The sequence below is a fragment of the Solea senegalensis genome, linkage group LG2, assembly GCF_019176455.1.
Source record: "Solea senegalensis isolate Sse05_10M linkage group LG2, IFAPA_SoseM_1, whole genome shotgun sequence".
Classification (NCBI taxonomy): Eukaryota; Metazoa; Chordata; class Actinopteri; order Pleuronectiformes; family Soleidae; genus Solea; species Solea senegalensis.
In genome coordinates this window covers 16300604-16328366 of record NC_058022.1, presented here as the reverse complement: position 1 = coordinate 16328366, position 27763 = coordinate 16300604, and the positions used below count along the sequence as shown (strand labels likewise).

At 40.0% G+C, this 27763-nt stretch overlaps 1 protein-coding gene across 1 annotated transcript; it reads right to left on the bottom strand.

Moving 5' to 3' along the window:
• Positions 1-680: 680 nt before the first annotated feature.
• On the bottom strand, positions 681-27763 carry agps (alkylglycerone phosphate synthase). The gene is made up of 20 exons (XM_044016460.1): positions 27513-27763; positions 23851-23940; positions 22619-22709; positions 22412-22532; positions 22151-22225; positions 21195-21266; positions 20150-20229; positions 18910-18990; positions 17846-17971; positions 17518-17626; positions 13654-13781; positions 13036-13087; positions 11502-11578; positions 11288-11400; positions 9546-9615; positions 8795-8856; positions 7949-8038; positions 6295-6394; positions 6095-6152; positions 681-2333 (listed from the first exon to the last, which is right to left on the bottom strand). The coding sequence occupies exons 1-20, from the start codon at positions 27698-27700 to the stop codon at positions 2212-2214; spliced, it is 1905 nt and encodes a 634-aa protein (XP_043872395.1). The 5' UTR covers positions 27701-27763; the 3' UTR covers positions 681-2211.

Genomic DNA, 27763 nt, shown 5'->3' with positions numbered 1-27763 from the left:
AAACTGTATCTCTCAATGAAACACTGCAGACATTAAGAAAAAAAATTGATTGATGCATGATGCGAAATAATAGGAATAAAATAATAATAGGAATTATCTTAATATACACAAAGAATATATATACATATATACACACCCATGTATATATATGCATTATATGCATATATATACATATATACACATACATATATATATACATATTTATATACACACACATATATATATGCATATACATATGCATATATATATATATATATATATATATATGTTGTTTGGCCGCAGTGTATTTCATTGTCCAAGGCTGATTTCTGTTGCTGTTGATATGTGGTGGTGACGTCAACAGGCAGTGTGTGGGTGGCTGTGTGGGTGAAGATGATTCCCAAATGAGCCTGTGTGAAGTGAAAAAAAAACCCACTAAAAGCCTGCCAAGAAGCAAAAGACAGGTCGCGTTAAACGCCTCTCTGCTGGACTACCTTGAGCTTAGTGGTGCAGGTTGAGAGGAAGAGCAAATAATAAAATACACAGCTCTCAGGATCCAGTTGACCCTCCGAGCACTGTGTGTCAACATAACTAAAGGCTACCGTTGAAGAGCTGAACAGGAAATGATGTGCGAGGGGGGGGGGTTGTGTCTGCGGTCTTTACAGTGTTGTCTGTGCGCTCCAAAGAGTCGTGACAGGTTATTTAGTAGTTAAACTTTAATCAATTTATTGCACAAACAGCATGGACAAAATGTACATGGATGTTACTACAGTTTACAGGTGGACAGTAACAAAAAAGGTACATCCATCACATTCAAAAGCTCTCACGTGTTTTTGACACAGGGGTTAAATTTCAGGTAGCAGGTCCAAACTCTTTAGTTAAATCTTTTTTCTAGGAATTTTAATTTCAGGGATTTAAAAAACAAGGACATGGTGGTCAGAGAAAACACGATGTACAGACTTAAATTAAGGTCTCATACAGTTAAGGTAGACTTCGCTTCAAAATGATACGTTTAAATAGTACAAGTCGGGTATCAAATAGCAGTACATGACAGTAACTGTTAACAACACGGGTAACAAAGAGGCAGTTTACAAGATCAACGGCCTCAGGAGTGGAGGAGCTTTTAAGTAACACCAATGTCAATACAGGGTCTTAGCAAACATAAGTGTTTATTAGAAAGTTTTAGCACGTGTAACAATAACAAATTTCTACATTTTACAGCTCTCAGAAGGGATATCATTGCATATTATGAGGATTTAAAAAAATGTTTTTCTCTCTCTCTCTTTAAGCTGTTAGCTGTGAAAGCGTGTGAAGATGTCGGTTACACAAACAGATGTCAACTGTATGTTTGCATGATCTGACGTGTCAAGTCTTTGGTACAATGTGAGCACCGGAATAAAGAGACCGTAAACTGCATACTCAATCACACTGAAGCAGGGATGGTTTTCCCTTTTCCCCCCCTCCACGTCACTTTCTCGCCAACAAACCATGCAAATGTGTTCAGTACAAAAACTTACATAAGGAATATCTCTCTTTGTAATCACACTAGAGCTGAAAAGAATGTTTACATTTTGGTGGTGCTAAGGGTGTAGTATAACAAGTCTGTCAGGAGGGGTGTAAACGCACACGCGTCAATTACAATGTCTCTTATGGCAATAGGTCAGTACAACAAAAGGCCTGAGGGAATGAAAAAGACAAACAGGAGACACTGAAAACGTCATGTCCAAGTCTGTCCTGCTTCACAAGGAGACTCCACTACACCAGTGTGCAGTAGGAGATGGGGAAGGCAGAGAAAAGCTTTACAAAGGCACAGAGCTTTAGAGAGCGCATTCCTCTAGAATTTACCACTAAAGAAGTGCCACACACATACCAACACAAACACACACAAGGTGAACTATTTTGGCAAGAACATTTAGAGAAAGCAAATACAACAAAAATCTCATTTTAGTAGCATCATGTCGGGAAGCATTGTGGCCATCGCTCACGTGAGCCGAGGCTGCGACACAACAGCAAAAAATTAACTTTAACGCAAGTGATTGTTACAGCGAATCGAGTGCAATATAATGCCGAATAAAAAGGTTTTGGGGGTGCATAATTAAATGGCACTGGATGATATCTGTCAATTTTGAATTCACAGTTAGTATTGATTAATCCAAAACACACAACATGGTTATTTATTTATTTTTTTTTTTTTAGAAAAAGGGGGAAGTAAAGATGAACAGGAGCGGGAAATCACAAAAGGTTCCTGTTGCCAAAGATGTTAGCGGGGTCTACGTAGTCCTTGACAGACTGCAGCATGCCCATGCCAACATTGGAGATGGTCTCTCTCATCCACGCCTTCCGAAGTTTCCCCACTGAATGACAGAGAAGAGAGAGAAAAAAAAAAAATATAAATAGATAAATAAACTCAAAGAAGAAGACCGAAGGGGGAGAAATAGAGGAATCGGCACGGCTGATTGCTCAGCAGGCTGCTGGAAGCCAATCAATCTTGTAAGAGTGAGTGAATAAACAGAGGGTGATAAATGCTTTTATTCAGAGAGGAGAAATGTTTTGCATGGCATGATTTATGGAGCTCAGCAGACTATCAAACTCATTAGGCTCTGTGTGTTCCCAGAGGAGGAGGCCGGCTGGCAGTTGTAGTGGGCCGTCCCCAGCTCCCTCACTCTTTGAGCCAGCACTCCCCTCCAGAGTCACCGGGGCCTTTTCTGTCTCATTGTGCACACGAGCGCACTCTTCCTGCTGACCTGTGAGGGTGTTGTGCTTGCTTGTCTTGAACGCTACTCTGTGGCCTCTGACACGGGCCTGAACGCCAACAGGGTGCCAAAGCCAACCATGGAGCAGCACACAATGGTCTTCTGTCAGCAAGACTGAGGCTCTCAGCTGCTCTTCACCCTCCCCGCTACTAAACCCTCCCAACCTGAGGAGTAAGTGTGGCATGAAGCCTAGTGCGGGTGCCCACTGCTTCACCAGCTGTCCAGTCCGACATACTCCACAGCGCCTGTGCCCGACAGGTTCTAAGTGGAGAGTCTGGAGCCAGTGAGAGGTCTGGTGACTGTGGAAGATGAGAAACCTCACTGGAGCCAAACTCTTGTTGGGAAACTTCAAGTAAAACAGAAACTTCAGATTTTCTGAGAGTGGGGAACAAAAAGGTGCACACAGTGTTTTGTGTCCAAACTGTGAAAATGTGTAAGCTTTTACATTTTTATTTTCAACCTAAATATTGAAGCAGAAACGGAACAACTGCAGTGATATAGAGATGTCAAAGTTTTAAATGTACATTTTTTTCCCCAAAGAGTCATATTTCTTTATAATTTGCCTTCAAATGACAGTTAAGAAACCTGGAGAGAGAATGAGATCACAGTATCAATTTGTCCAAGTCCATAATTATCCATTTTTATCCATTTATTTGTTAATTTAGTTTGTTGAGGAATCTGAACTACTGTGGTGCTATATCATCTAAGGTGGACCCAAACATCTTGACTTATTTAAAAAGGCCCTGCTCATATGATCCAAAGACAGCTCTGTTTGATGTGCAATGTCACAGACACACAGTGAGCAACATTAGGTCAACAAGGACGGCCCCTCCAGCATGAGGGGGTTGAAATGTGTCAGAGGAAAAACTGCTTAAAAAAATAACTAGATGTTAAGAGGAACCAAACTGCATTATACAAAATACACCATTAGTCTGACAGTGAGGAAATTAACGTTAGATATGTCAGAGCTGAATAAATGTACATATACGTTTGGAGGTCACGTCAAAAGAGAAACACTCAATATCTTTACACCGAAAGTCAAAAAGATAATGTTGGGAACAGTCCAGCCTGAAACAGGTGCTGCCCGCTAGGTAAACTCTTACACCAGCAGTGTAATCTGCTGAGATTAGATACAGACAAGTGAAAATAGAAAGGTGTGTGAGGACAGCGTTCACACACCTTCCTCTGCATCACGAGCAGGGAGCCTCTATGTTAACAGAGCGTGTTGAGAGAGTCGGTCGCCCTGACACGTTAGAGCACCGTGTTATCAGAGCCCAGCCAGGAAACCCAGATGGAAATCAGGCATGAGGCTCGTGAGGCCCGTCTCCTGACAAAACAGGGCAGACAGTGGGGTCACCAGAGACCCTCGCACCACACAAACCTCCAGATGGTGTCAGAGGGACCAATCAGCTGCTACCCAATAACTAAAAGAAGTATCCTGCTCTCTACCACCACCACCTCCTCCTCCTCCTCACTCCTTCCCCCTTGTTCCACCTCCATCCCTCCTTCCTCTGAGGAGAGAAAACAGAAGGTGCTGGGACTGCATCATTGCCTCCATCACTGCGATAATTTACACATCTATCTTGTCATAGTCTCTCTTTTTTGCTTGCTATTGCAATCAATCTCACCATGCTTGGTCTGTGCAGCTGAGACATGCAAAGAAGTGCAGGTACTTATTTTAAATGACAGGGTTTTGAAAAAAAAAAAGAAGACGACGTGAGGTGGTAATATATTTTTCTTTTGTGGGAAAGCCTGGGGAAGTACAGGATGAATGGCACAAGGGGAACTTCACCAAATCAGGTCATTTTCCAACCTCCTGAGTGCAGTGACCTGTGTGGAGCCACATTTGACAGACCTGGAGAGAAAGGAGCTCTGTGGAGCCCGAAGGTGGGGTGAGGATGGTGGGTACCCAGGGGTGGCCTCAATACAGAGGAGAATGGAGAGACTGAACTGAGCTTCATCCCCTCTCACACACTTATTTCAAGTTGTGATTTTTTTTTTCTGACAAATGGGGGCTGGGACATGAAAGACAGTTAAAGCAGTGGCCCTGCATTGCTGTGATATGGCCAAGGAGCAGTATTGGCTGAGAAGTCACAGTGCCAGGCTGATAGATGGAAGACTCTCCTGTTGATGGATGTTGAACAACTTTTCACCGCTTCGACACTGGTGACCTACTTAAAGACAACATTTCTCCCAGCTCCCAAACCAAACCGCACCAAAGCATGTAACAAAGGTAAAGCCTGTCAGCTGGTGCGAGTGAATCTCGACACTCAGTGAAGACGCACTTGCTATTATGTTTGTGTGATGGAGAGCAGTCAACACATGGCGGTGTAAGCCGAGTATGATGTTCTACAGGAAGAGAGAGAGAGAGAGAGAGAGAGAGAGAGAGTGAGAGAGAGAGCGCTCTAGATTCACTTACTCACGCCCACACTGCACAGTGCTGACCTGCTGTAAACATGGAGGCCACAGAAATGTATATTTCCTCCTCTGCCCTCCCACCTCACCATCCTTGACTACATCTGTTTTGTTTGATACACAAAAACTGTGAAACTAGCTCCATTTGTCAAGCGCTGATTGTGGGCAGACAAACCGGCCTGTCTGCGCCCTGATAGCAAGCCCCACTGTTATTAATCACAATTACAGAGTGGGCCTTGCACACGGGAGAAGCATCAATATCCCCTCCTCTCCTCCCTGTCACCTCCCTGTGCTGCTTGGGGTGGCCAGGCCACCGTTTGGAGGTCAGTATACACCCGGTGATAACGGCAGCATCATTTACACCAGCCCCGCCGCCTCCTTTTTATTAGCAATCTTTTAATTTTGAACCTGTCCCCGCCTTCAGGAAAAATTGTGATTTAATATCACAGCTGATTCACTGCATACTGTTTTTGACAGGTGTGATGAATAGCCTGAAGTGATGTATGAAAACAGCAAGGCGGATGGCAATATAGATAAGGCAGCCATTTCGGTTAGCCCTGATGGGGCCCAGAGAGTTGTTTCGCTCCCCTCCCCTGCTCACGTTTCATTTGGTCACTGGTGAAATGAACAAATACCGAAGTCAGAGCCATTCATCCGAGCTGCAGGAAGATATTTTGCACCCTTTTTTTTTGCGAGGGAACCAATGAAAGATGTCGGACCAACTGCTCGCTAGCATGGAAGAGCACGCTGGGATAGCTCGCAGTGTCGTCAATGCCACTCAGAGCAGTCTCTTTTCATAAATTGTAATTTCGGAGGTGTAAATATAAATGGTCACGCTACAAAACTGTCATAGTGTGACTCGTGAGTAATGTGCATGTGTTTTCCCAGTACACATTTGCAAAAACAGACTTGATATGTTTAGCATGATATTCCTTTCAACTTCGTACCTCCATGGTGATGCGACAAGCTTCCTCCGCTGGCCAGGATTTCTTCTCTAGCAGCATGCTGGGAAAGAAAAATAAAACCACACTCATATTCACTCTGTGGGATGCAGGCGAGACAACCTACCATCCCATCATGCGTAACTGTATTCTATGAAAAGACTGGACTGGGGCATAATATTGATAAGAAACAAAACTGGACTTACCTCCACTTGTTCATACACATGTACTGGATCGCTGAGTCCTCTGTAGTTGAAGGCAAAGTAGAAGTAGACGCAGGCTCCGGCGTCATATGTCTGAGTCACCCTGTAAAAAAACAAAGATTTCAATCTGTTCTAAATCACATATTAACCAGATATTAAATGGCCACCAAATAGTTTTACTAAGCCATCTGAGCTACATTTGAATTCAGTTTTGTTTTTTGTTATTTAGGGGGTGGGGGGTGAGGGGTGGGGGCTTGTTCCCTGTGGGGAGCAGGGTGCGGAGCCCTTGTTCATTTGACATGCCCCATCACCTGGCACACTGACTGTTCTGGAGGTTAAATGGACAAATCAATCATGTGACAGACTGCAGCCGGGAAATGAATGGCTGTAGCATAATCAGGCTGAGGCCTAATCGGTCCTCAATCGGCAAGCAGCAGCCTGGTGCTCCTCAACCGGCTCACCGTCTGACAGACTGTTCGCTTGCCTGTCTGTGTGTGTGTCTGTGTGCGAGTGTGAGTGTGAGGGAGAGAGATTCCAAATAACTCACTAGGTTGGGGAATGGATATGCAACCTCAAACCTCAACACATTTTTGTTATCAAATTAAAAGAAAATACTGTTGATTTTGCTATCAAAGACATGAAGAAGTCATTCATATTTGATTCACGGCACAGATTTAGCCAATTTCAGACATTATTTAGTTGAAGTGATGTTCTTCTCAATCACTTGTGTTTAGTCAACATTTATAATTGTTGACTACACCTTTTCTTTATGGGGCCACAGACCGCCATGGTTGTCCAACGACTATTAAAAACACATCAGTGAGCCACACTCTTGCCCTGGGTGACAAGCTCCTTCATCACAAAGTATGTGGGTACTGTAGTTATTAGAAAATCAATTCAACATGCACCTTCCTGTTGCTGTAAATACTTGCTAGCATACCGTGTTCTACAAAAGCAACACATTGTGTTTGAAGTTTTCTAAAAGCTACAACACTGTGTCAGCCGATGAAGTGACTTAGTCTCTTTTAAAAAGACAAAGTTAATATTTGTAACTCATTCCTTTAGTATGAATGAAGAGGCTTGGGGGTGTAGGAGTGTCACAGACAAAGAAGAGTAGTTGATAAGCACTAAAGAAGATGTTAATGGTTTTGGTCTTTTTATGGCACCAGTCATGTTCCAACATTTTTGAGACGTTGGCTTGTATTGTGGAATGGAAAAACAGAGTTTAGGCAGGAAGAATAGAGGAAAAAATGCCAATTGACAAGTTTCTAAAGATTTCTATAACTGTTCCAGTTGCCCATTATGGTTTTTTTTGGATTTTGCTTCTCATTGCTCCTATATTTTATATTTTAAATTTGATATTTTTGGATTTTTGACTGTTGCTTAGACAAAATGAGCTACATGAAAGCATAAATTTCAGCTAATTTCAGGAATTTTGTGTGGGATTTTATGGATTTTCCATAGTTAAAAAAAAAGATTATTATTATTATTATAATAATAATAATAATAAAATAAAATTCTTCTTATTATTTAATAACACTTTGAGTGTTTCTGGTGCTTGTTTGGAAAATTGTGTTCCGTTTCTGCGACTCGTATATATATTTTGAGCCCAACTAAATATTGTGACTGTGTTAAAGCTCCTAGTCTAAAACAATACCTGCATGTGGACAATGGTGGAAACTGAACTCCTCTCTCTTTACACTCGTGGACAATGCGTGCCTTCACATTCCGGCACATGTCCAACACCCTGCAAATAAATTAAGTGACAGATGAAGAATTCAAGTCTGAACTTGACAAAACAGAGAGAACACAGAGAGAAATGTCACAAGGAATTAATGGAATGTTAATGGTTCCATTCAAACTGTGATACATGTATATTTTAAAACATTGAGATCAATCAATTAGCATTGAAACAGTCGTATAACATAGAAAACAGCCACAGGGCCAGCAGAGAAGAGGAGAGGAGACAGACATGATGACCACCATGGTGTGAAAATGGCTGCCAGTCCTAAGGATGTGCAGCCATGTGTGGAATGTGGAGGGAGAGGAGGGAGGACGGGTAATGAGCCAGGCACATATGCTCGCTCCACTGCCTGATCTCTTGGTCTGTCCCGTTAGGCATGTTCCACGACAGGGAGCCACATGTGCTTCTGTTTGTTTATGTGTGTAAAAAAAAAATGGTCAAAACGTGGAAAATGCAAAATCACATGTGGATGTGAGCCGAGTCTGTGCCTATGCTACTCTGAAAACATAAAGATCCCTCTTCTGCATGTGTGTAGCAATAATGTCGAGCAGAAGCAGAAGAGGCAAAGCTTCTGCAAAACACAGAACTGGTTGAACATGGAGGAGGGGAAAGGCACAAAGGTGAATGTCAAAGACAGAGGTTAAGACAAAAGGAGGAAGGAAAAGGTAGGATTCCTCAGAAAACCCCCTGAGATCTGAATGTATGAGAGGTGAGTAGTGAATTTTAAAACAACAACAACAATCAATTCTGTGTATATACCTGTCCCAAGGCACAGAAGTTTCAAAGGACTCTCCAATTACATAGTAGTCCATCCCCAAGTCCTGTGCAGAACACATTAGCATTATCAGGCTGATAATTGTGTGGTTTTCCCGTTTTCTTAAGCTGGCTACACAACTTAGTTTTTTCGGAATGTATGCTCATTGATTTAACTACAGTATATTAACAATACAAAACTGTTTTTTAAATTACACGTCAGAAAAGAATGAAGGGTGCGTGTTTATTCCTCGCTGGACAACTGTAACTCACAAGTTTTGCTGTTAAGATTTTGAGTTAAATTTTTTCTGACAATATTGTATATAATGATTATTTTATAGTAACAGTAATATTTGAGTATCCTGTAATGTATGGCCAATAGATCAGCTTTCTCCTGGGCAAACGTTAACAGGGAAAATACTCTTCAATCATTACATAATAGCTTGAAAAAGTCACAACAGAAAGCCATCAGTGGTCCAGTTAAACATTTGTGCGATTATAAAACCCGTCTGACAGAAATGACCAAAGACGACTCTCCATTGTCAACCTGACCGCAGCCACTGTGCTGCCTTCATGATGCAGATACCTCAGTGTTGGACATCCCGACAGTTACTGTGACCAGATCAAATCAAAGATCTCCCGAGGTCAAATTCTGTGGCTTTTCTGTGTGGCTCACTATCCTATCTGCTGTCACACTGCCCACCCCACTTGCCCATCAGCTCAGGCAGTTAAAAAAAAAGCCAGAGGAGTGACCCACCCGGAGGTAAGCGATGACGAAGGTCAGCATGTAACCCCTTTGACCATTGTCCTCTCCAGCTGCCAGGCCCCTGGAAGCAGATAACAGGGTTAATATTTAACAGCGCTTCTCTTTCAGCTTTGTTGGTCAGACTGCTCCCTCTCACAACAGCTGCTTGGGATCCTGTCACTCAACATTGTGCAGATCAATGAAGCTATGCTCCATGCATCGCCACAGGTCAGCCACACATCAATCACCTGCAGTGGGTAATCAGATTTTCATCTACCACCCAAACGAATCAGGCCAAGCTCATTAGAAAATCACTATATTGATTTTGGCCCTTCTTCCTGTTTCCCCAACACCAGAAGAAAATATTCCTCATAGAACCCACACTAATCCATCACTGGCACTTGATCTGATGGGTGATCGCAATTTATTTGAAATAATGCAATAAAGCAGTGGGTGCTGCATGTAACTGACAAGTCTCTTATAATTTAATTGCTGGATATTACCAGGGAAGGGCTCCAGCTACCTGCAAATCCAGGCACTGAGCCAAACACTAAAACTTACAGTAATTTATATAATCAGTCAGTCAATCGTACTCAGGAAGAAATCAGTGACATTGTCCAGTGAGGAGCACTGAGGAGATCCACTTATATCCCTGTGTTTACACTCTAGAGTAATGATCTTCTGGTTTCTTCCTGGTTCAGGTTTCAATCAACAAGCAAATGTTTAAGTAAGTAAACTTTTCTGTTGTAAATGAATAATTATTATACAAACATGGGTACAAGGTTTACTTTCATATTTATTTATTGTTTATAAATGAGCAGACTGATGTAAATTAAATTTAATTTAGATTTTAAATTGTCATACACCAAAGAATGGCTGTGTTTCCTGCTTTAACAAGGAGCTGCCCGAGTTGTTTCCATCAAGAAAACATGATAGTAATGGGAAATGAAAACCTTCAAAATCTGACCAACAGTCATACAAATGTAAACAGTGTGTAAAATTCATTTTTTAACATCATGTAAAGCAATAATACCATCTTATTAACAAAATAAACAATAGCAAATACTCACCCATATCAGTTCACTTGTTATATTGCTGTATAAATGTAAAAATATAAAATAAACCAATCTGTTATGGACACAATTTTTTTTTTCCTTTTCTCCCCAAATCAGTGAACACTTCTTTACTGGAACAATGTGTTGAATTATGACTTTACAGCCATTACCATTATGAGTAGTTGACTGCACAAAGGTTAGGATTAACAGCCCTGTGATGCTTCTGTTAGAGGTTTAAAACACGCTAGACAGGATAGAAAAAGCATTTCTCTCAGGCTGACATGTAACTGATTCCCACCAAAAGTCCCCATTGATCCATTTCATGATCGATCACAAGAGCGAAGCACTTTCAGGCCGTGTCCCCTCGCCCTGTGCTGCCCAAGGGGAGCCATGCCCCACTATCACCACCCACACCACATTTACTTGAACATAAATGCTGGCCTGACAGGAGGACATCCACAGGTGATCCATCAGTACAAACTGAGACAAACTACTGAGTGGAAGATCAAGTCTGAAGTGTGTAACTGTGCTTCTCCATCCTTTAATACAAGTGCTGGTTAAATAAAGTGACATCAAAGCCTCAGGCAGCTCCCTACAATGTTTAAAATCCCACTCCATGGTGCATTGTCATTTCTGTTCTTACAAACCAGGAACGTTCACGTGATTTTTGTGTAGTGCATGTGTTCTAAAACTACTCACCCAAATTTCGCAGCAATGTCATAAACTTGCTTCTCATGCTGCAGGACCCTGTCTCTGTTTCCCTCAAACAGCAGGGTGGCCACACACAGGCGGTTGGGGTCAAACCCTTTGAACTAGTGATTTAAGAGTTGGGATTCATTTTTATTAAAAACAACTGCAGCAAGCAAACTGTGTGATGTTCACTTCTATTTATTTTACTTTGTTTTTTTTTTACCTTGGTGATGTAAAATTTCTTCAACCCATCCACAAAGGATGTGAAAATGGAAGACACTTGAGGTTTCAGAGCATGACCTGAGAAAATATCAGATAAGAAAAAGTCAGCTTACATTTATTCACATGAAATCAGATAATATTTTCCACATATTTGTCACATTTTTCCGCTTGCATCCTTTAGTTCTGCGAGAGGGTAAGTGAGTCCGATTTATTTGGCGTTTCAGACAAAGGAGGAAAAACAAATGGTAATATTTGAATAACTTTACAACTGGTCAGTGGCTTCCAGCGACAGCGACTATAAATCAGAGCGTTTCCGAAGGGAAGCGGGGTTGACATGGCGATATCCGTCTTCCTCACCCGCACTTTTTGATTTATTCTTGATCGGACGCACAAAAGCGCCTGTGGACAAGTGAAAATGAGGGGCCGGGGCCAATGGGATGGTTATCAATCACAGCAGGGAAGTCATGGGTGATGTCGCCGAGACTTAACAGTTCATTTATTTCCCTCCATGCTCAAGTCTCTTCATCACTTAGTGTCCTAATTGTTTCCATTCCAAAATTTGATTGCAGGTCTTCAGGTCTCTCACAGCCATCATACCCGTTAATTAAATAGTAAACATCCAGTGGGAGAAAATTACACCTATACTTGGCATTATTTCACTTTCAACACTCCCCTCTGTGGTTTGGTTGGGTTTTTGTTTTTTTTACACATCAACAGACACTGCTACTTATTACATCATTCTCATTTTTCATCTTGTGTAAAGACAGGCAGTGCTAAATTGTACTTGTAGTTCCAATCTGAAAAAGAACAGTGAATACATCAACTCTCCTTACTCAACAGCCAGCATGATTAAAAGTGAGGACAAGCCACTAATAAGCCCAAGACGATATCACAGAGCCATGCGTTTTAGTTATTAGTGAAAAACCTGGTCGCTTCATCTTCCCTACTTAATGCTAAGAAGTGCCTACTCTGTGAAAAGTGAAAATGTAGTGAAGATAATGAGATCCCTCGAGACTGGGGAACTTTGCAGAGATCTCTGGTTATGCCACATGCATCCCACTAGACCTTAAGGAACAACATTACAAAAAAAACAACTTCAATGTAACAACTTAATTTTGGCCACAGTCATTTTTTATCTTGCTTTAATGTTTTTTATGTATGTATATGAATATATGTGTGTAAATTATAATCAATGTAACAATTCAGCAGAGAAGGTTAAGAGAGAGAAATAAAAAAAAAAGGGTTCCATACTGTGGCATTGCCATCCATTGTTCTCTCTGAGATACAATGCAACACCAACCCAAATATTGATTTGAAATCTCTATGGTATGGAAAAAGGCTTTAAAAAAGCAAAAAAACAGGATCACTACTATGCTGCTGGTTGGTTAAAGGCCTGATGTGTGTCTTTCTGGAGCTGAAAATGTAAGAACACTTAAAAATAAGTGTTACAGGATGTAAAGATTTATGTTATTATATAGAAATCAGTAATTATAGTGAGGAAAAGCTTTTTTTGTAAATGGTCAAATAAAACTTACCAAATTTAAATTGTTCATTATCCATGAGCCGTACTGATGCTGGAGCACATCTCTGGGGGGGGGGGAAAAGGGTGATCTATATTAGTTTGTTTCTGCAAAATGACTGCATAAGAACAGATAAAAAGGATCTGTGCAATGTTCATTCATTTGCTAATTCACCATCCTGAAATTTACCAAAGCATAGAGTTAAGAATCACCAGCAGTAATAAAGATCCACTTTCAGTTTGTGCGCTTGCTGCATCAGGACCTTTAGGTATGAGTCATTATAAAATGGAACAAACCATGTTACAATGACATGCACAGCAATAAAAGATGCATGCATACTTTATATGATGTTTATTAATTAAAACATGGAATGTTCTGTGATGTTGGTGCAGTAAAGTCTTAACGAGTCTTAACATGAGATTGTCATTTTTCTTACTCCGTTGGGGCTAATTGTGTTTTATCAGAGTGCAAGATTAAAATAATACTTTTTTTGAATTTTTGTCTGATTTATGTCAGCAAAATAGTTTGAACTAGGTTTAAAAAGAGATTAAGAGATTTAAAAGTGATTGCTGAAGTTAGGTTAAGCATCCTACATAGTCATTACACATGCTATAAGAGAGAGAATCACTTTACCTGTTTTGCAATCTCCCGCAGACAAGCAACTCCCTGCTCAAAATTAGGGAAAACAACAGAGCCATATTTCTGATACTCTGGCATGGGACGAATCTTCATCGTTACTTCAGTAACCACACCCAGGGTTCCTGTGGAAAATCACAGTAAGAGATTTTGAGTAGCACAAACAGAAGTAAATCAAGTACCATCATTTGCATGGCTTAAATTGCCTCTAAAAGCGGAACTTAATATGGTTTTACAGGGCTCCCATACATGTCCCAAGGGTTTTTGGTGTGACCTTTGTCTCACATTTCAACGGGCAGATCTGGTTTTCTACCGCACACTGGGGGACAACTAAGATTTATCAGCTCATGAGCATGAAGAAATAAAGCAGTGCTCTATCAAAGGCAGTGAGGCCAGAAGTAGCCCCCACATAAACAGGTAAAGAAAAACCTCTGAAGCCAGAAAACTGTTGGTTATTAGCTGGTGCTGCTGAAGCTGTAATGTTATGCAAGCCTGTCTGAGATTCAAGATCAGGGTAAACTTAAGCCAGGGAGTAATGTTTGCTACCCTGTACGTACCTTTCATCACCACAAAGACTCGTGAAATTTACGCCGAATGACCAAAAAATATACACATACATTTTAGAATAGAATAGAATTTTTAAATGGCCTCAAAAGAAAGAAAAAAAATAGCATACGAGAACCAAGAAGAAAAGATTTAGGTTCTTGTTTTCTATGGCTGCTCTTTTGGGAAATGTTTGACAAACACAGAGTACATGGCGAAAAAATAAATGTAAAACTCGATTGCTGTGATAATAAATCTCAGCAACAAGAATTCTAGTCAGACTTTTATCCTAATGTCATTACACAAAATAAAGAAAATCCATCATAACACCAAAACCCAACTGCTGCCATTAAAAATGACAAATGTCGGAGAAAACATTGTGTGAATCATCGTTTGACAACGGCAGAGAACATTAGAGCATCACGTAGAAGAGGATATATAGCCAATAAAACATCAGAATTCATAAATAAATTAGTTTAAGCATATGTCATCTAAATGCTTTAACTACTTATTCTGCCAGTATCAGTTCAGCTGAAATATTTGTGGCTAGTAGCAACTGCTAATGACACACGTCTGTTGCCGTTAAACTGACATTACATCTGCTGCTTTGTTTGAGGCCACATAAATATTCACACAAAGGTGCTCTTGTTCAACCCATATCCACACGCACTCCATTTACTCTAAGTAGCTTCTTGATGTTTGAATTTTGAGACATAATTTTTCTGCATTTGAATGAATGAATGCATTTATTTCATGATTTAAAAAGGCATAACACTTCACTGTCGTTACTAAAGATATAAAAAAAAGGCAGAGAACTATAAAGCAATAAAGCTTGGAAGATTGTTTTCAATTTGATCCTCTGAAATAAAAAAAAAGGTTAAATTATTGCAATACAAACTAGCCATTAGTATTGTGATGTACTGGTAATGGAACAAAATCAGTGTTGGACTAATTACCTCCACCAAGACAGTTGGGGTTGGTTTAGGTGCTGCTTGTCTGCCTGCTTATTATTTGTGTCGAAGGAGGACATAGTGGATATGTACTAAATTATTATTTTTTTTTAAATGTATTACCGTGTTCTCCTTCCAAAGACCTAAGACTTTTTTTTTACCTATCAAACATTGTTTCTTCTTTCTTAATTTACCAGACAGTTCTAATTACTGGACTCATTTTCAAAATTCTAAAACCATAGTCCTGTTTCTTGACTTGTTTCATACTTAAAAATTGTTGAAATGACTGTAATATAGTATAATATAATACATCACACAGTTGACTGTTGATTATCGTGCTGTGCGAGGGAGCAGAAGAGGCTCTTTTAGAAATATACAGTATATCGGTTGCATTTTCTTCTTCAAACCCCACACTGCATGCACTGTTTGAAGACTGTCGAGTGAACTGCTCTACATTTATGCAATTAAAAGGACAGACAGACATTTCTTTAATTTGTAGATAGATTTAAGTTTCGGCCAATTTCAGACTTAAGATTTACACCAAAGCGTTTCATTTTCTGCAGCCTGATTGGTTTGAATAACTACAAACAAAGTTAATTTACAGATACATCTCCTCTGTACATAGCTAATCCACGATATTTAAGAGCCTCCAAAAGTGACACTACATGACACATGCTGCCCCCTAGTGGTCTACTGGAAAACATGTGAGTTTTCAATTAGGTTTTAAGCAAGACAGGCTCCTCCCTACTGATAATGGCCAGGGGGAATCATTACAGAGGGAGGGAGGGAGAGAACAAGAGAAAGGGGAAGGACTAAATAGAGTTAATAAGAACAGCAAGGTCAGAACAACATTTTCCTAGAGGAAAGTGAAATACAAAGAAATGCTGCAGTACCATTTTAACCATTACTGAAGCAAACTCATTTTATAAGATTAGTATTTGGTGAGACAAATATTGACTTTTACAATTTTCTCTGCTTTGAATATGAAAGGCTGTATTTGTGATGGGGAAAAATATGAAACTAATTTTGTACATTATTTTAGTACTGTTAGATTCACATACATATACATTACATCCTTCCGATCCTACTCAGGACAAAGGGATTACCATTGATTATTCCAATCATTATTTACACTGGTGAAAGTACTTGTACACTTAATGAGAAACTCAAGGTTTAACAGTCATTTCAAATAAAAAGGATGTGCTCCACTTAATATGCAGGACATTTTTTTTAGAGGGGGGTGCGTCGTAGTTGTTGTTGTTGTTGCTGCTGCCTGCTCTAAGACTGCAGGATGGGATTTCTGGGGTGAGGAGATAGATAATTTTAATGAAACTGCATGGTGGTATGACCTCTTCGCCCTGGTGTTATGTCTCCCAGAAGAACGAATACCTCTCAGAGGCATGTGTTCCTGACCTATCTCTACTTGTGCACCAATACACAGCAAACTCACCTTCAAACCTCTTACTCTACACACTTATATATGTTGCAATACTCTTATCAATTGGGATAAATTGTAAACTGCAAAAAATATATATATTATTACATTAATTTATATATAAAATTATATTTTTAAAAGATTAAGCCTTTTCGTCATACAATTAGACAGCCACAGAGCACATCACATTAGAGAAGAAAGATGAAAGGGAAACTACAAAAACATGGGTGACTACATAAACTCATGATTTTACAACTTATGGCACATATTTTTCAGACATAAATAAAGTGTCATTCAGGCTCAAACAGGATGACCACTTTAAACTGGTCTACACTGACTGTAAGAGAGTGGCTTATACTGTATAACTAGGAGTTAATCAGAAGAGTCACAATGCAAATATTTTTAAACCTTGTATTTAGGCAAATGCTCATTTAGCAATATAGAACACAATTCTTTAACATCAAATTTGATTTTGATCTTAGAGTGGTTTGGAAAGACTCTTAAGTAGTAAAAATGGAGACTTCTGGTGAGATCCAAGGCCAGTCAGGGAGCAGATTGCTGAGCTTTGTAGGGCGAGTATAAAGTCGGTATCCACAGCTGTATAACATAACGATGCCAAGAGAGTCTGAACCTCCTCATTATGTAGGGGAACCTGGCATATGGCAGTATTCTCTGTGGGCGCTCACAAGGACAGGGCACTACAGATGGGGTGGGGAGGACAGTGGCTGGTTCCTAACTAACAGCGCTCAGGATCATGTCTTCAGAAAAGCTGGTTAATATGTAAGAAGTTCACACCCACAGCATGAGAACTGTCCTGATGTTACTGTTTTATCACCAAGATTTTACAGACCCACAAACCTAAGTTAAAGCACCACCTTACACACATGCCAATATGCTTGGATTTACTGAAATCACATGAGAAAAGCAGCAAACCTTCAGAACCCAGGATGAAGTGGTGAATGTCCGGCCCTGTAGACATACGTGGGCCCTGACAACTCTTTTCAATGACACCTCGAGGGGTCACCATCTTCATGTGGACAACCTATTCAGCCAGGAAAACAGCAACACTTTTAGAAACAAAAACATCAAACATGTGACACGTATTTCAACCTATTAACTGAGCCTGTGACCACTGCATTTTTAGCAATGAGGCTAAAGTCCAAAATGTTTTGGTAATGATTTATTTTGAAATTACTGTGCAATAATTGACTATTCTTTAGAACAAACAAGCAGAAGGTAAAAGTAACAGTGACCAACTGACCAGGTCCTCAATGTTTCCATAAATGTTCTTCTTCATGCCTGACGCTCTGGTTGCTACCCAGCCCCCCAGGGAGCTGAACTCCATGGAGTCTGGTTCGTGTCCTGTACAGTAGCCACTCTCATTGAGCTGTAAGAAAAACAAAACATTAGTTGTTGCAATAAAAATGAGCCAAAATGTTTGGAAACCAATCCAAATGTGAAGCCACAACTATGTTTTAATACCAAGAAAAAAGCACAGGGAAAAAAACATAATTGCAGCTCTGCTGCTGAATTTCCCTGCTCCTTTTTATGCAGAGATGCTAAAACCCAACTTTAATGGCATTGCAGATTTTTACAATAGCCTAAAATAAACCAAGAGAAAAGAGCATAAAAGACTAAGAAGAGAGATCACTGAGCGCATTATTTGTGCCATTTCAGATTCCACTGCTTGACTGGAGCACTGATGTCATGTGAAAAATGATGGCCGCACACTTACAGGGACACCTTTTACAATTTTTTATTCATACAAATAAAAAGACAGTTGTTTTTTTCACAGTCTAGCCTCCAAGAAGAATACAATTGTAGACAGAACATTTAATAGTCATCATAATAATAAAAAAAATAATAATAATAAGGGCTTTAAAGTGCAACAAACCCCACCAGAAGCAAAATATGGGAGTAAAATCAGGCCTTGTTTTATCACAGCACTCCCTTAGAAGGCAGTTTATAATGCAGACCCATCTGCTCCATCAAAAAGGCCCAGTCTAAATGCAGAGGTGGAGCCTGCTTTAGATGCAGCTCACGCATTCCTCTACATCAAACGCCCGGCTCCTTCTCCATTTTTCTGAATTAGCTTGATGGTGCCATCTGCTCATGACCACAGCCTCGCTCTCTAATCTCTCCCCTTCAGCACTCTGCTCCCGTCTCAAACTCCTTTCTAAAACCCATTCCATCCTCTGAGCAAAGAGTACTAAAGGTGATCGACTGAGCATGGATGACTTGCATGTGAATAGTCATGCCATGCTTGACCATAATGTAAGCTCTTTCAGTGATGGATATGTATATATATTTGTATGCAGTACTTACTAATCTCTCCAGATCCTGACCAACGATGCCAGCTTCCACATGGGCAGTTAGATTTTTCTCATCAATCCACAGAATGCGGTTCTGCAGTTATAAAAATAAAAGGAAAAAGGAAACCAGACATGTAAAATGCAATAAACATTCCGTAGCTGTAACTTCTGTCTTACAGTATTAAAACAATACTCTAATGTTCCTAGTTTCAGTTGACTAAATAAAAAAACCTGAACTACAGACCCACCTGTGTCTGTTATGTTGACTTAAAATATTGCCCTCAACAGCACAGTCTCTTGGCAGTTTGCTTACAACACTAAAATTTTGTCCTTCTAGTGTGACGGTCACATGTCTCAGGATAAATGTGTGCAGAGGGGGTGAGGGACAGAGAAAAGAGTCAGTTTTCTCAAGGTTGAACTCAATTTAACATCTAATTCTATATATGCCACTTATTTGGGCCGTTGGGCACTTGGCCTACCCCTACCTGCAGGAGGTCATTTCACACCTGCCATGAATTATTCTCCAGAGGTAATAAACTTTATGTTCTTACCATACTGGTTCTTTCATGTGCTTCCACTGGAGCCACCTCACCTCTGACCCCTGACACAGAACACTGGTCACTAGTGTCTGTGGCTCCAAACTCAATGACTGCTAGGCTAGCAGCTTCAAGACAGCTTATATATCACCTCTATGCACGACTGGATCAAAGGGCTGTACTGTACTGATGACATCCGCCACCATTTTATATTATAACCAATGAAACTCTATCATGTTCATGGTGAAGGTGTTGCTGTTCCCATGAGATTAATGGCTGATGCCATGGACATTTTGAGTGACGACAAAATATCGCTCCAACTTCATGGCCTGGCGTCTCTGTATAAGAGTAGTGAGACAGAACAAGTCTCTCTCCAGGCTGTCATTTCAGCCACAGTTGCTCCTGAACAATGGTTTCAAATCATGATGAATTTGTGCTACAGTATGATCAACTCTGAAGCTTCTTTGTGATGATTTGTAATGTACCATTACATTATATTATAGCATAATATAATATATGACTTCATATTTTGTCACTCTACTTTTATTTGTGGGAGAACACTCTTTAATAAAACTCAGTCTGTCAGACAAAGCATCAAAAGTAAGTCCTGACAATTACAATTTTAGTTATTCATTAAACAGGATAAGACAGTATTTCAATTTGTTTATGTTTTTCTTATTATTAGTGCAGGTCAACAGACACAAGTGTTTTATGTACCATCTGTGAGGTATCCAGAGAAACAATGGAACGGGTTTCCTCAGGGGGGCACTCCAGAGCACTGGAGACACTTGTCCCTCCTGAGAGGAAAAAATAACAGGATCAAAAATACATACAGAAGGGAAGCATGGACCATTTGAATAAAGTGGACAGATGCACATACACATACAGTAAAGTATATATAGTATACACACACACACACACACACACACACAGTTACCTTCTATGTCCTACACAAGCTCTGGCAGCAAACCAACTTTAAAATACATGGACTCTAGAAAGGCTTTACATTACATTATGTTAATATTAAAATAATTTTTACAACCCACTTCACAAACTCCACTACTACTATACAAGACCCAGTGAACGTTCTTCTGCCATCATAAAACAGTAGTGAGTAACAGGAGACAGGGTGGGGCAGCGGGTTAGGGTTATTTGCCTGGTTCATTCATGGATTATGTGGCTTCACTAACAATAAAAGTAAAATTCCCATGCATGGAATGAGAATAATGTATTAATAGTACAATAAACACATATCTACTTACTAATTAGGGATGGGCATGAGTATTCTTGATTATTATTATTTGATTATTTGTTGATTATAAAAAGTGGATCAGTTATTGTGACTATTTGTAATATATTAATAAAACACATGTTTAATCAGCAATTGCATCTTTCTATTCCAATGACCACCTGATGCACCAATTATCACAAGGTGGAAGCAGTGGACTTCAATTGATTAAAATTAAAGAGATTGTTTAAATGCATGTTGAAGCTGCTCCTCTAAGCTGAACATGCTGTAGATCCCGTAGAAGTGATAACATTTACAAGGGTCTTTGAATGCATCTTTAGCTAGCAGCTTCTGCTAGCTAAACACGCTGTGAACACTGCATTACCTTCACTAGCTCTCATGAGCTGGAGTTAAGAATATTTGAATAATATACCACAAATAATACTATTCAAATTGTATTTTGCTAGAAATACCCATCCTTAATACCTAAACAGTAGATGGTATTATTATGTTGAATTTAATGTCCTGACTCACCTCCATATGGTATTAAACAAACATTATGTTTGCACGCCAGTTCCACAATTTTTACTACGTCATCATGGCAGTCTGCAAAGACACAAAATAACACTTGAAAAATAAGATGGTACAAATCAATACATGAATGCAGAAGACAATAAAGAAATGTATCGCCAGAGCCATTTGAGCAGGGAGACCAGCAGAGTGTCTGTGTGCTTTCTAATTTTCCTGATGGTTATGACTTGCCTGGGGCTATCCTCAGGTAGAGTCAGACCACATGAAGCTACGCTCTCCAGGGTGAGATGTATGCTGTAGCAATACAAGCATGCTTTAGCCAATCACGGACAACACAAGCATTCACAGTGGAGTGAGTGGGGGCAGTAGCAATGTCCACCCACAAGGATATGCTTGACTGGCTTCAAGTGGTTTTAAAGGCATTGAAAAATACCCATGTTCTGGTACATTTTGCCATCCAATTAAGCACACAGCTTTGGCCTACAGATTACAGTTCAATAAACTAAACCTCCACTTACAGAATGACTTGGAGAGACTAGTGGGGAAAGTAAATAATTGGTCAAAAATATCAATTAAAAGGGATAGTAAATGTAGTGTACTGCATTTGTACAGAAAAAAGAAAATGCCATTGAAACAATGCCTACAGTTGCTTGGTGATTTGCTGCCCATTAAGGAGACGGCTAATCAAGTGTCAACCATCCATCAACGCTCATTTGCATGATAAAATAATGCAAGCCATAACAACAGAAAATAGATTTCAATTCAGGGGTGTACTGAGCAGGGACCAGACTGTGGAGGATTTGGTGTCAACCGTCCTCCTCCTCCTTATTATTGATAACTCATCCATATTAAAATATCTTTCTCTGCAGAGATTAACCCTGATGCTAGGTGGGAAGCACCCTCCATCCAAAGAAATAGAGAAAAAAAAAACACACAGAAGACACAACTTCTGAACTCACTTGGCCACACGACCATATCTGGAACTCGACCGATTTTCCCTTCTCTGAGGGCAAAGATCTCATGTAAGCAGTGCCCTAAAAGAAAATACGGGAATGAGATGAATAAAGTCGTAGATGTTTAACTATGAACATCAATAATTGCTAAACTGAAATACAAGAGTACAATAATACCACAAATTGCAGATTACAAATAACAATAAAAGGTAATATTTCAATGTTTTTCTTTTTTCCCGTGTGGGTGGGGTGGCAGGCTTGCCTTACCATGGGCACGGAACACTCGGTCCTCTGCATCATGAGAGTAGGGAACACCTGTTGATTTCAGTTCCTCAACAAAGGCCTCATTAAGGTTGGGAGGTTGAACAGAACTGCTGTTCAGAATGGGCTGAAACAAGAAGACATGGTCTTGAACTGTGCTCAAGTTTTACCATCCCCTGAAGACCCAAAAAATAAACATGAAAATTGACTCACTGTTGCTTGAGATTTGTGTTGCACACTAGCTCCAAATGTGCCTTCCATCCAATCTTTCAGGCCAGGGATGATCAGACCACTTAGTCTATACCTGCATTATGTGACATAAGATAGTTAGTATGGATATGAATAAAAACCAAACAAACAAAACAAAACAACAATTACATCTCACATATTAGTAATTTCCAGCAGTAAAAGTCAAACAGGTCTTATCTACTCTAAAAAAAACAAAAACAAAGCCTATGTCTAATAACAATAGAGCATGAAGTTTGAGTACAATCAGCTTATTAGGCAAGTAGAGCAACAGTGACAGTGCTGTCCATGTGACTGTTCTCGCCATCCCCTGCATAATTGAGCTGCTGGCACAGCCTGGGCTAGCCTATCAGGGGACTGTGGTGTGCCTTTGTCGAGACCATGAAACAAACTGTAGAATGAAAAAGCCTCTGTCACAGTGAGTGCAGAGGAGGAGAGCACCATCTTTGACATTCATTCAACTGCACCCCAGTGTTAGTCTAAGCTGCCTGTGTAGCTTTTCAGATAGAAAGGCAGCAGAGCGGTTCGTGACAACTGCTCAGACAAGGGAAAACTATTCAGTCATTAGTCAAGATACATCCTTGTGCATCTTGTGGTACGTCTGTGTTTAGAATTTGACAAGAAATGCAAATAAAATATATAAATCAAGCCCCATCTCTTCTTTATACTTCTTTATTTTTCCATGTGAGACTAACATAAAGGTGCAGAACACATTTCTGTTATATTCAGTTAAAATGGCATTGTTTCCACACACTCCAAATCAAATTAAACATTTCTTCGCAAACTGTCAGTGAATAACTGTGTTTAAACAACACTCCCCCGACACACCAATAATTATAAACACATGTTCCATTTTTGAGCAGAGTTTTCTGTTAATGAGCAACAGAGTTTGGGAAAGCTGAAAATCCCAACCAGTGACCTTCTCAGATGACAGTTAACAGTTCAAATGCCAGCCACTGGGTGGCAGTAGTACCACATTGCTGTGAGCGTAGGAAGGCAACAGCAACTGATCTCAAAAGCTGGGTTCACACAGCATGGGCTGTCAGAATGTTCAAGGCAAACATCCACACGCACTTCGGCAAGAATGAATGCTGAAACTTAACAAGACAGCTGTACCAAAAAAATGATTTCTTTAAGTAATAATAACCAGCAAAGCATGAAATGTATACATACAAGTGTGGTAAAACATTGCAGTTTACCTTTTACCGGTAAATTCTGCTTGACCTTTCTTATTGAAGAGGAATCTTGTATCGCTGTATCCCCAGCCATTCCATTTCATTATCTCATGCCTGTGGAAAGATAAATATTAGCAAAGGTTACGTTAAGAAGCCACATGCCTTACACTAGAGTAAACACATGCCATGAAATATCATCAGAAGTAGTAGCAAAAATACATATGAATGTTATTCCTTTGTGAGTTGTCCTGGTGAATTCTTAATTTGCACCACAGTCCCCAGGGGCTGTTATGGGATGCCATACACAATTTGCCCATGATAAAAAGGAGAGTCCTTCCTGTTATCTGATACCTTGTGCTGATAGAGGAAGAACCCAAGCAACACATCTATGCAAGGAAATTGTCAAACATTCCTCATTTCATTCACAACTTTTTGACTCGTCTAAAGCAGGGCTGGCTATCGGTTGCTTTAATTTACAGAGGAAGGCTGTGGGGAGGCACACCTACAATATTCCCTGGATGCCTCTGACTGCACAACAATCTGCAGACAACCTCACAAACAAACAGCTTGTTGACATAGTAATGGAGAAGCAGAAGGGACACATTCAAACAGCATATCAATCAACAGAGAAAGCTACAGTCCCCCAGTGCTGGGTGCAGTTTGCTCATTTAACACACTAAAATATTTCACATTTATGACACCTGGCAGTGGCAGACATTCACACCCACAGCTACTTTGAATGCTTCTCAGTGTTTATGGTTAGACCCAAGCATTTGCTGTAGTCCACGAAGCTTCAGCTAATCATTTAGCACAGGAATCCACTTAGATAGCACAGAAGCAGCATTTGCTGTCAGAGCAACTGCCCCGGAATGCAGCTAGTACTTACTAATGGAAGTGCCCCAAAATGGCTGAGCTTACTATATATCCAGATGTGCAATGTGGAATTTGGCAAACAAATGCTACTTGCTATTAGTGCTCAACACTAATAGAAAGTAGCATTTGTAACATACCACTATAATCAGCGAGCATAACCAAAGATGATGTTAAACCGTGCTGTATCTCTGTACAGAGGATGTATGTTGTGCTTAGACATGCTGCAGCGCTACCTCCATTGAGAGAGACCATAACTCATGGGCCACTTGGGATGGGATGCTAACACAGTAGAGTAAAAGCCATAATTAAGATTAATACCCTCCAAAATTGAGCTTCCAATAAATTCAGAGTGACAACAGAAATGAGAGTGACAAACCCAAGTCATATTTTAATGAATCCTCTCCTCAACTGATATGCTGGCACAGGTGTGGAACATACTGACTGAAAAAATGAATCAATAAATGGGGCAAGTAGATGGCAAGGTCAGCAAGAACAGACCCCAGTCTGAAAGTGATCATTTCAGGCCATTACAGAGCTTTTGTTAAAAAACATAATCGTGGCACTAAATAAATCTAATGTGATAAAAGTAGCTATTTCCAAGCCTTGGTGCATCTTCACTTAATTCACAACCGACTTTTTGAAGGGAGTGTTTCCCTAAATGTATTGAGGGTCTAAGGACAGAGAGCGTTGAATGTTGTAGAAAAAAACCTTTTAAGTTTCTTTAATTGTTTCTATAAATTGAAAAACTTTGATTGGGGTTTATCAAACCTGGAAATTATTATGTTCTTGAATGTCTTGTTTTGCTCACAAACAAAATTATTCTGTTTTAATGCTTTATTTGCTATATGGAGCAAAAAAAACCCAGAAAATATTCACATTTAAGAAACCAAAAAATCAGAACGCTAGTTATAGTTATTGAAAATACACTCAATTATTAGTCGATTACTAAATGAATCGTCAACCATTTTGATAATCGATTAAACGGTTTGAAGCTTTTTTTAAAACTCAATCATTTTGGATTATGGACAAAACAAGACATTTGAGAACATCATCATTTCCAGGTTTGACAAACACTGGTCAACATTTTTTAACATTTTCTGACATTTTATGGACCAAACGATTTTTCGTTGAGCTAAGATCAGTGAAGTGAACAGTTTTGCAATAGTTCTAAAAACTAATATATTTAAACCTTAAGTAAATTCAGGATGCATTGCAGCTCTTCAGCAAAGTGTACAGTACCTGATAGACAGGTAAGTTACTGTAAGTCATCCTAATATATATGTTGCTCTTTATCAATGCATCAGTGGCATGTTTCAGCTGTTGGGAAATGATTAAGGTGTTTCTGAAATTGCAACTTGGTCCCCCACAACCGGCAAATCAGGTTCCTTCTTTTCCCCTGAAACCATTTTACTAACCATACAAGATGAAAGGTGCTACTAATGAGGAAGTAAATTAACAAAAACAAAACAGTATCCTTGCCAGACATGTCTGCAGAGCGAAACCAAATCACTAGCAGATTCAGCTGGGATCACCCAGGCTTACTGGAATGTTTACTGATTCAAATGTGTACAGTACCTAAACCTGGCAATCAAAGACATAACACATAATACTTCTTATTATCTTGGTGTTGCAATGACAACAACAGGATGTGATGAATTTCTCAAGGACAAATTCCCAAACTCAGGGAGCAATTGACCTTAAACAACAATTTGTATATCAGACGAATACTAAATGTCAAAAGAAACATAGTAGTAAGTACAATCAGAAAGGGAGTTGAATCAGACCACCACTTATCCTGGAAGAAAAATGACTGTTGTTATACAGTATACGTTGATGATCGAAATACCAACATGTATAATAAAAGTACAGACATCTAGCTAATAATGCAAGGAACATCCGTCTGTCTGTGTATTAATTTCCTAAGAGTTTACGTTGGTCCCCCATCCCCACCCCACACAAACTCACACTACAGTACAAACTGATATTCCATTTATCTGTTTGTTAATCACATGTCTGACAAACTATTCGCTTGACAGGCATCAATTGGCAGGTGACTTACTAAGGGCACCGATGTGTGTGGTGCCAACTTTGATATTGTTTTCATAACAAATGCAAAGGATATCTCGCAAAAAGGGCCCTTCCACCCCCCTTGAAAAACCTCCAAACATTGAACTGGTATAAGTGCACTTCAGATTAGCCACACAGCCCATGTACAGATACAGAGCATGGTAAGAAGAAACTGTCAAACACATGATTACCAGGGGGAAATTACACAAATCTGAGAAAAGACCCCACTAGAGCTACGTACAGTACATAACGTACACGCCCACAATAATTTAAGTTATACAAAAATGTCGCCATTTCGGTTCAACCACTTTATGAGGAACATTCGGAAATGCTAGACTCGTGACGCTAGTACTCCAGCTAAGATTTTGAACCAGCAGTGACTTCAACAAAACACCATACGACCAAAAAAACGATCATTTATAAGCCACAGAGGGCAAGGGAGAGCTGAGTAAACTTTGAGAAACTCGGCCACACCAACGTTAAACTGAGTGTAAAGCTAGCCGCACCCACTACGTAGCAAATGAATGGCTACTCTGTTCGCGTTAGCTAGCCAGCTAACTTAACCAGCTTTAGCCGCGTCTCTCCCACGATATTTATGTTTAGAAGATAAAGTGAAGCCGAAGAGTGAGTGTGTCAGTGCCACCCAACTGTTGTTGTTTAGTAGTCACTTGACTGTTAGTTGACTTAACAAGCAGCTAAAGCAACAGAGGAAAAGACTTGTCCACCGCTCCATCACAGCCTTGTACCTCCTCCTGGGCACCGTCTTCCCCTCACTGGAGGAGGCATCTGACTCGCTGCTTGGGGCTTTGCACTCCACGGCTGAAATGGCCGAGTCATCGTCCTCCGGTCTCTGTAAGTGTCCGGTAATGATCCTCAGTCTCTGTTGTGCAATCTGCTGTCTGTAGGAGCCGCCGCCGCTGCTGTTGAACGCCATGCTGCTTCCGTGTTTGTGAACGGAGTGAGCGGATCCATGAGCTGCTGTCAGAGAGGTGAGAGG

Bases quoted from the DNA above. Each gene is read 5' to 3' on its own strand.
- agps (XM_044016460.1), bottom strand. From the start codon at position 27,700: ATGGCGTTCAACAGCAGCGGCGGCGGCTCCTACAGACAGCAGATTGCA. The intron at 22,710-23,850 runs GTAAACTGCAAT...CACATAATGCAG, and splicing joins GCAGAATTTACCGGTAAAAG to GTATAGACTAAGTGGTCTGA. The intron at 21,267-22,150 runs GTGAGTTCAGAA...GTGTCTTTGCAG, and splicing joins AGATATGGTCGTGTGGCCAA to ACTGCCATGATGACGTAGTA.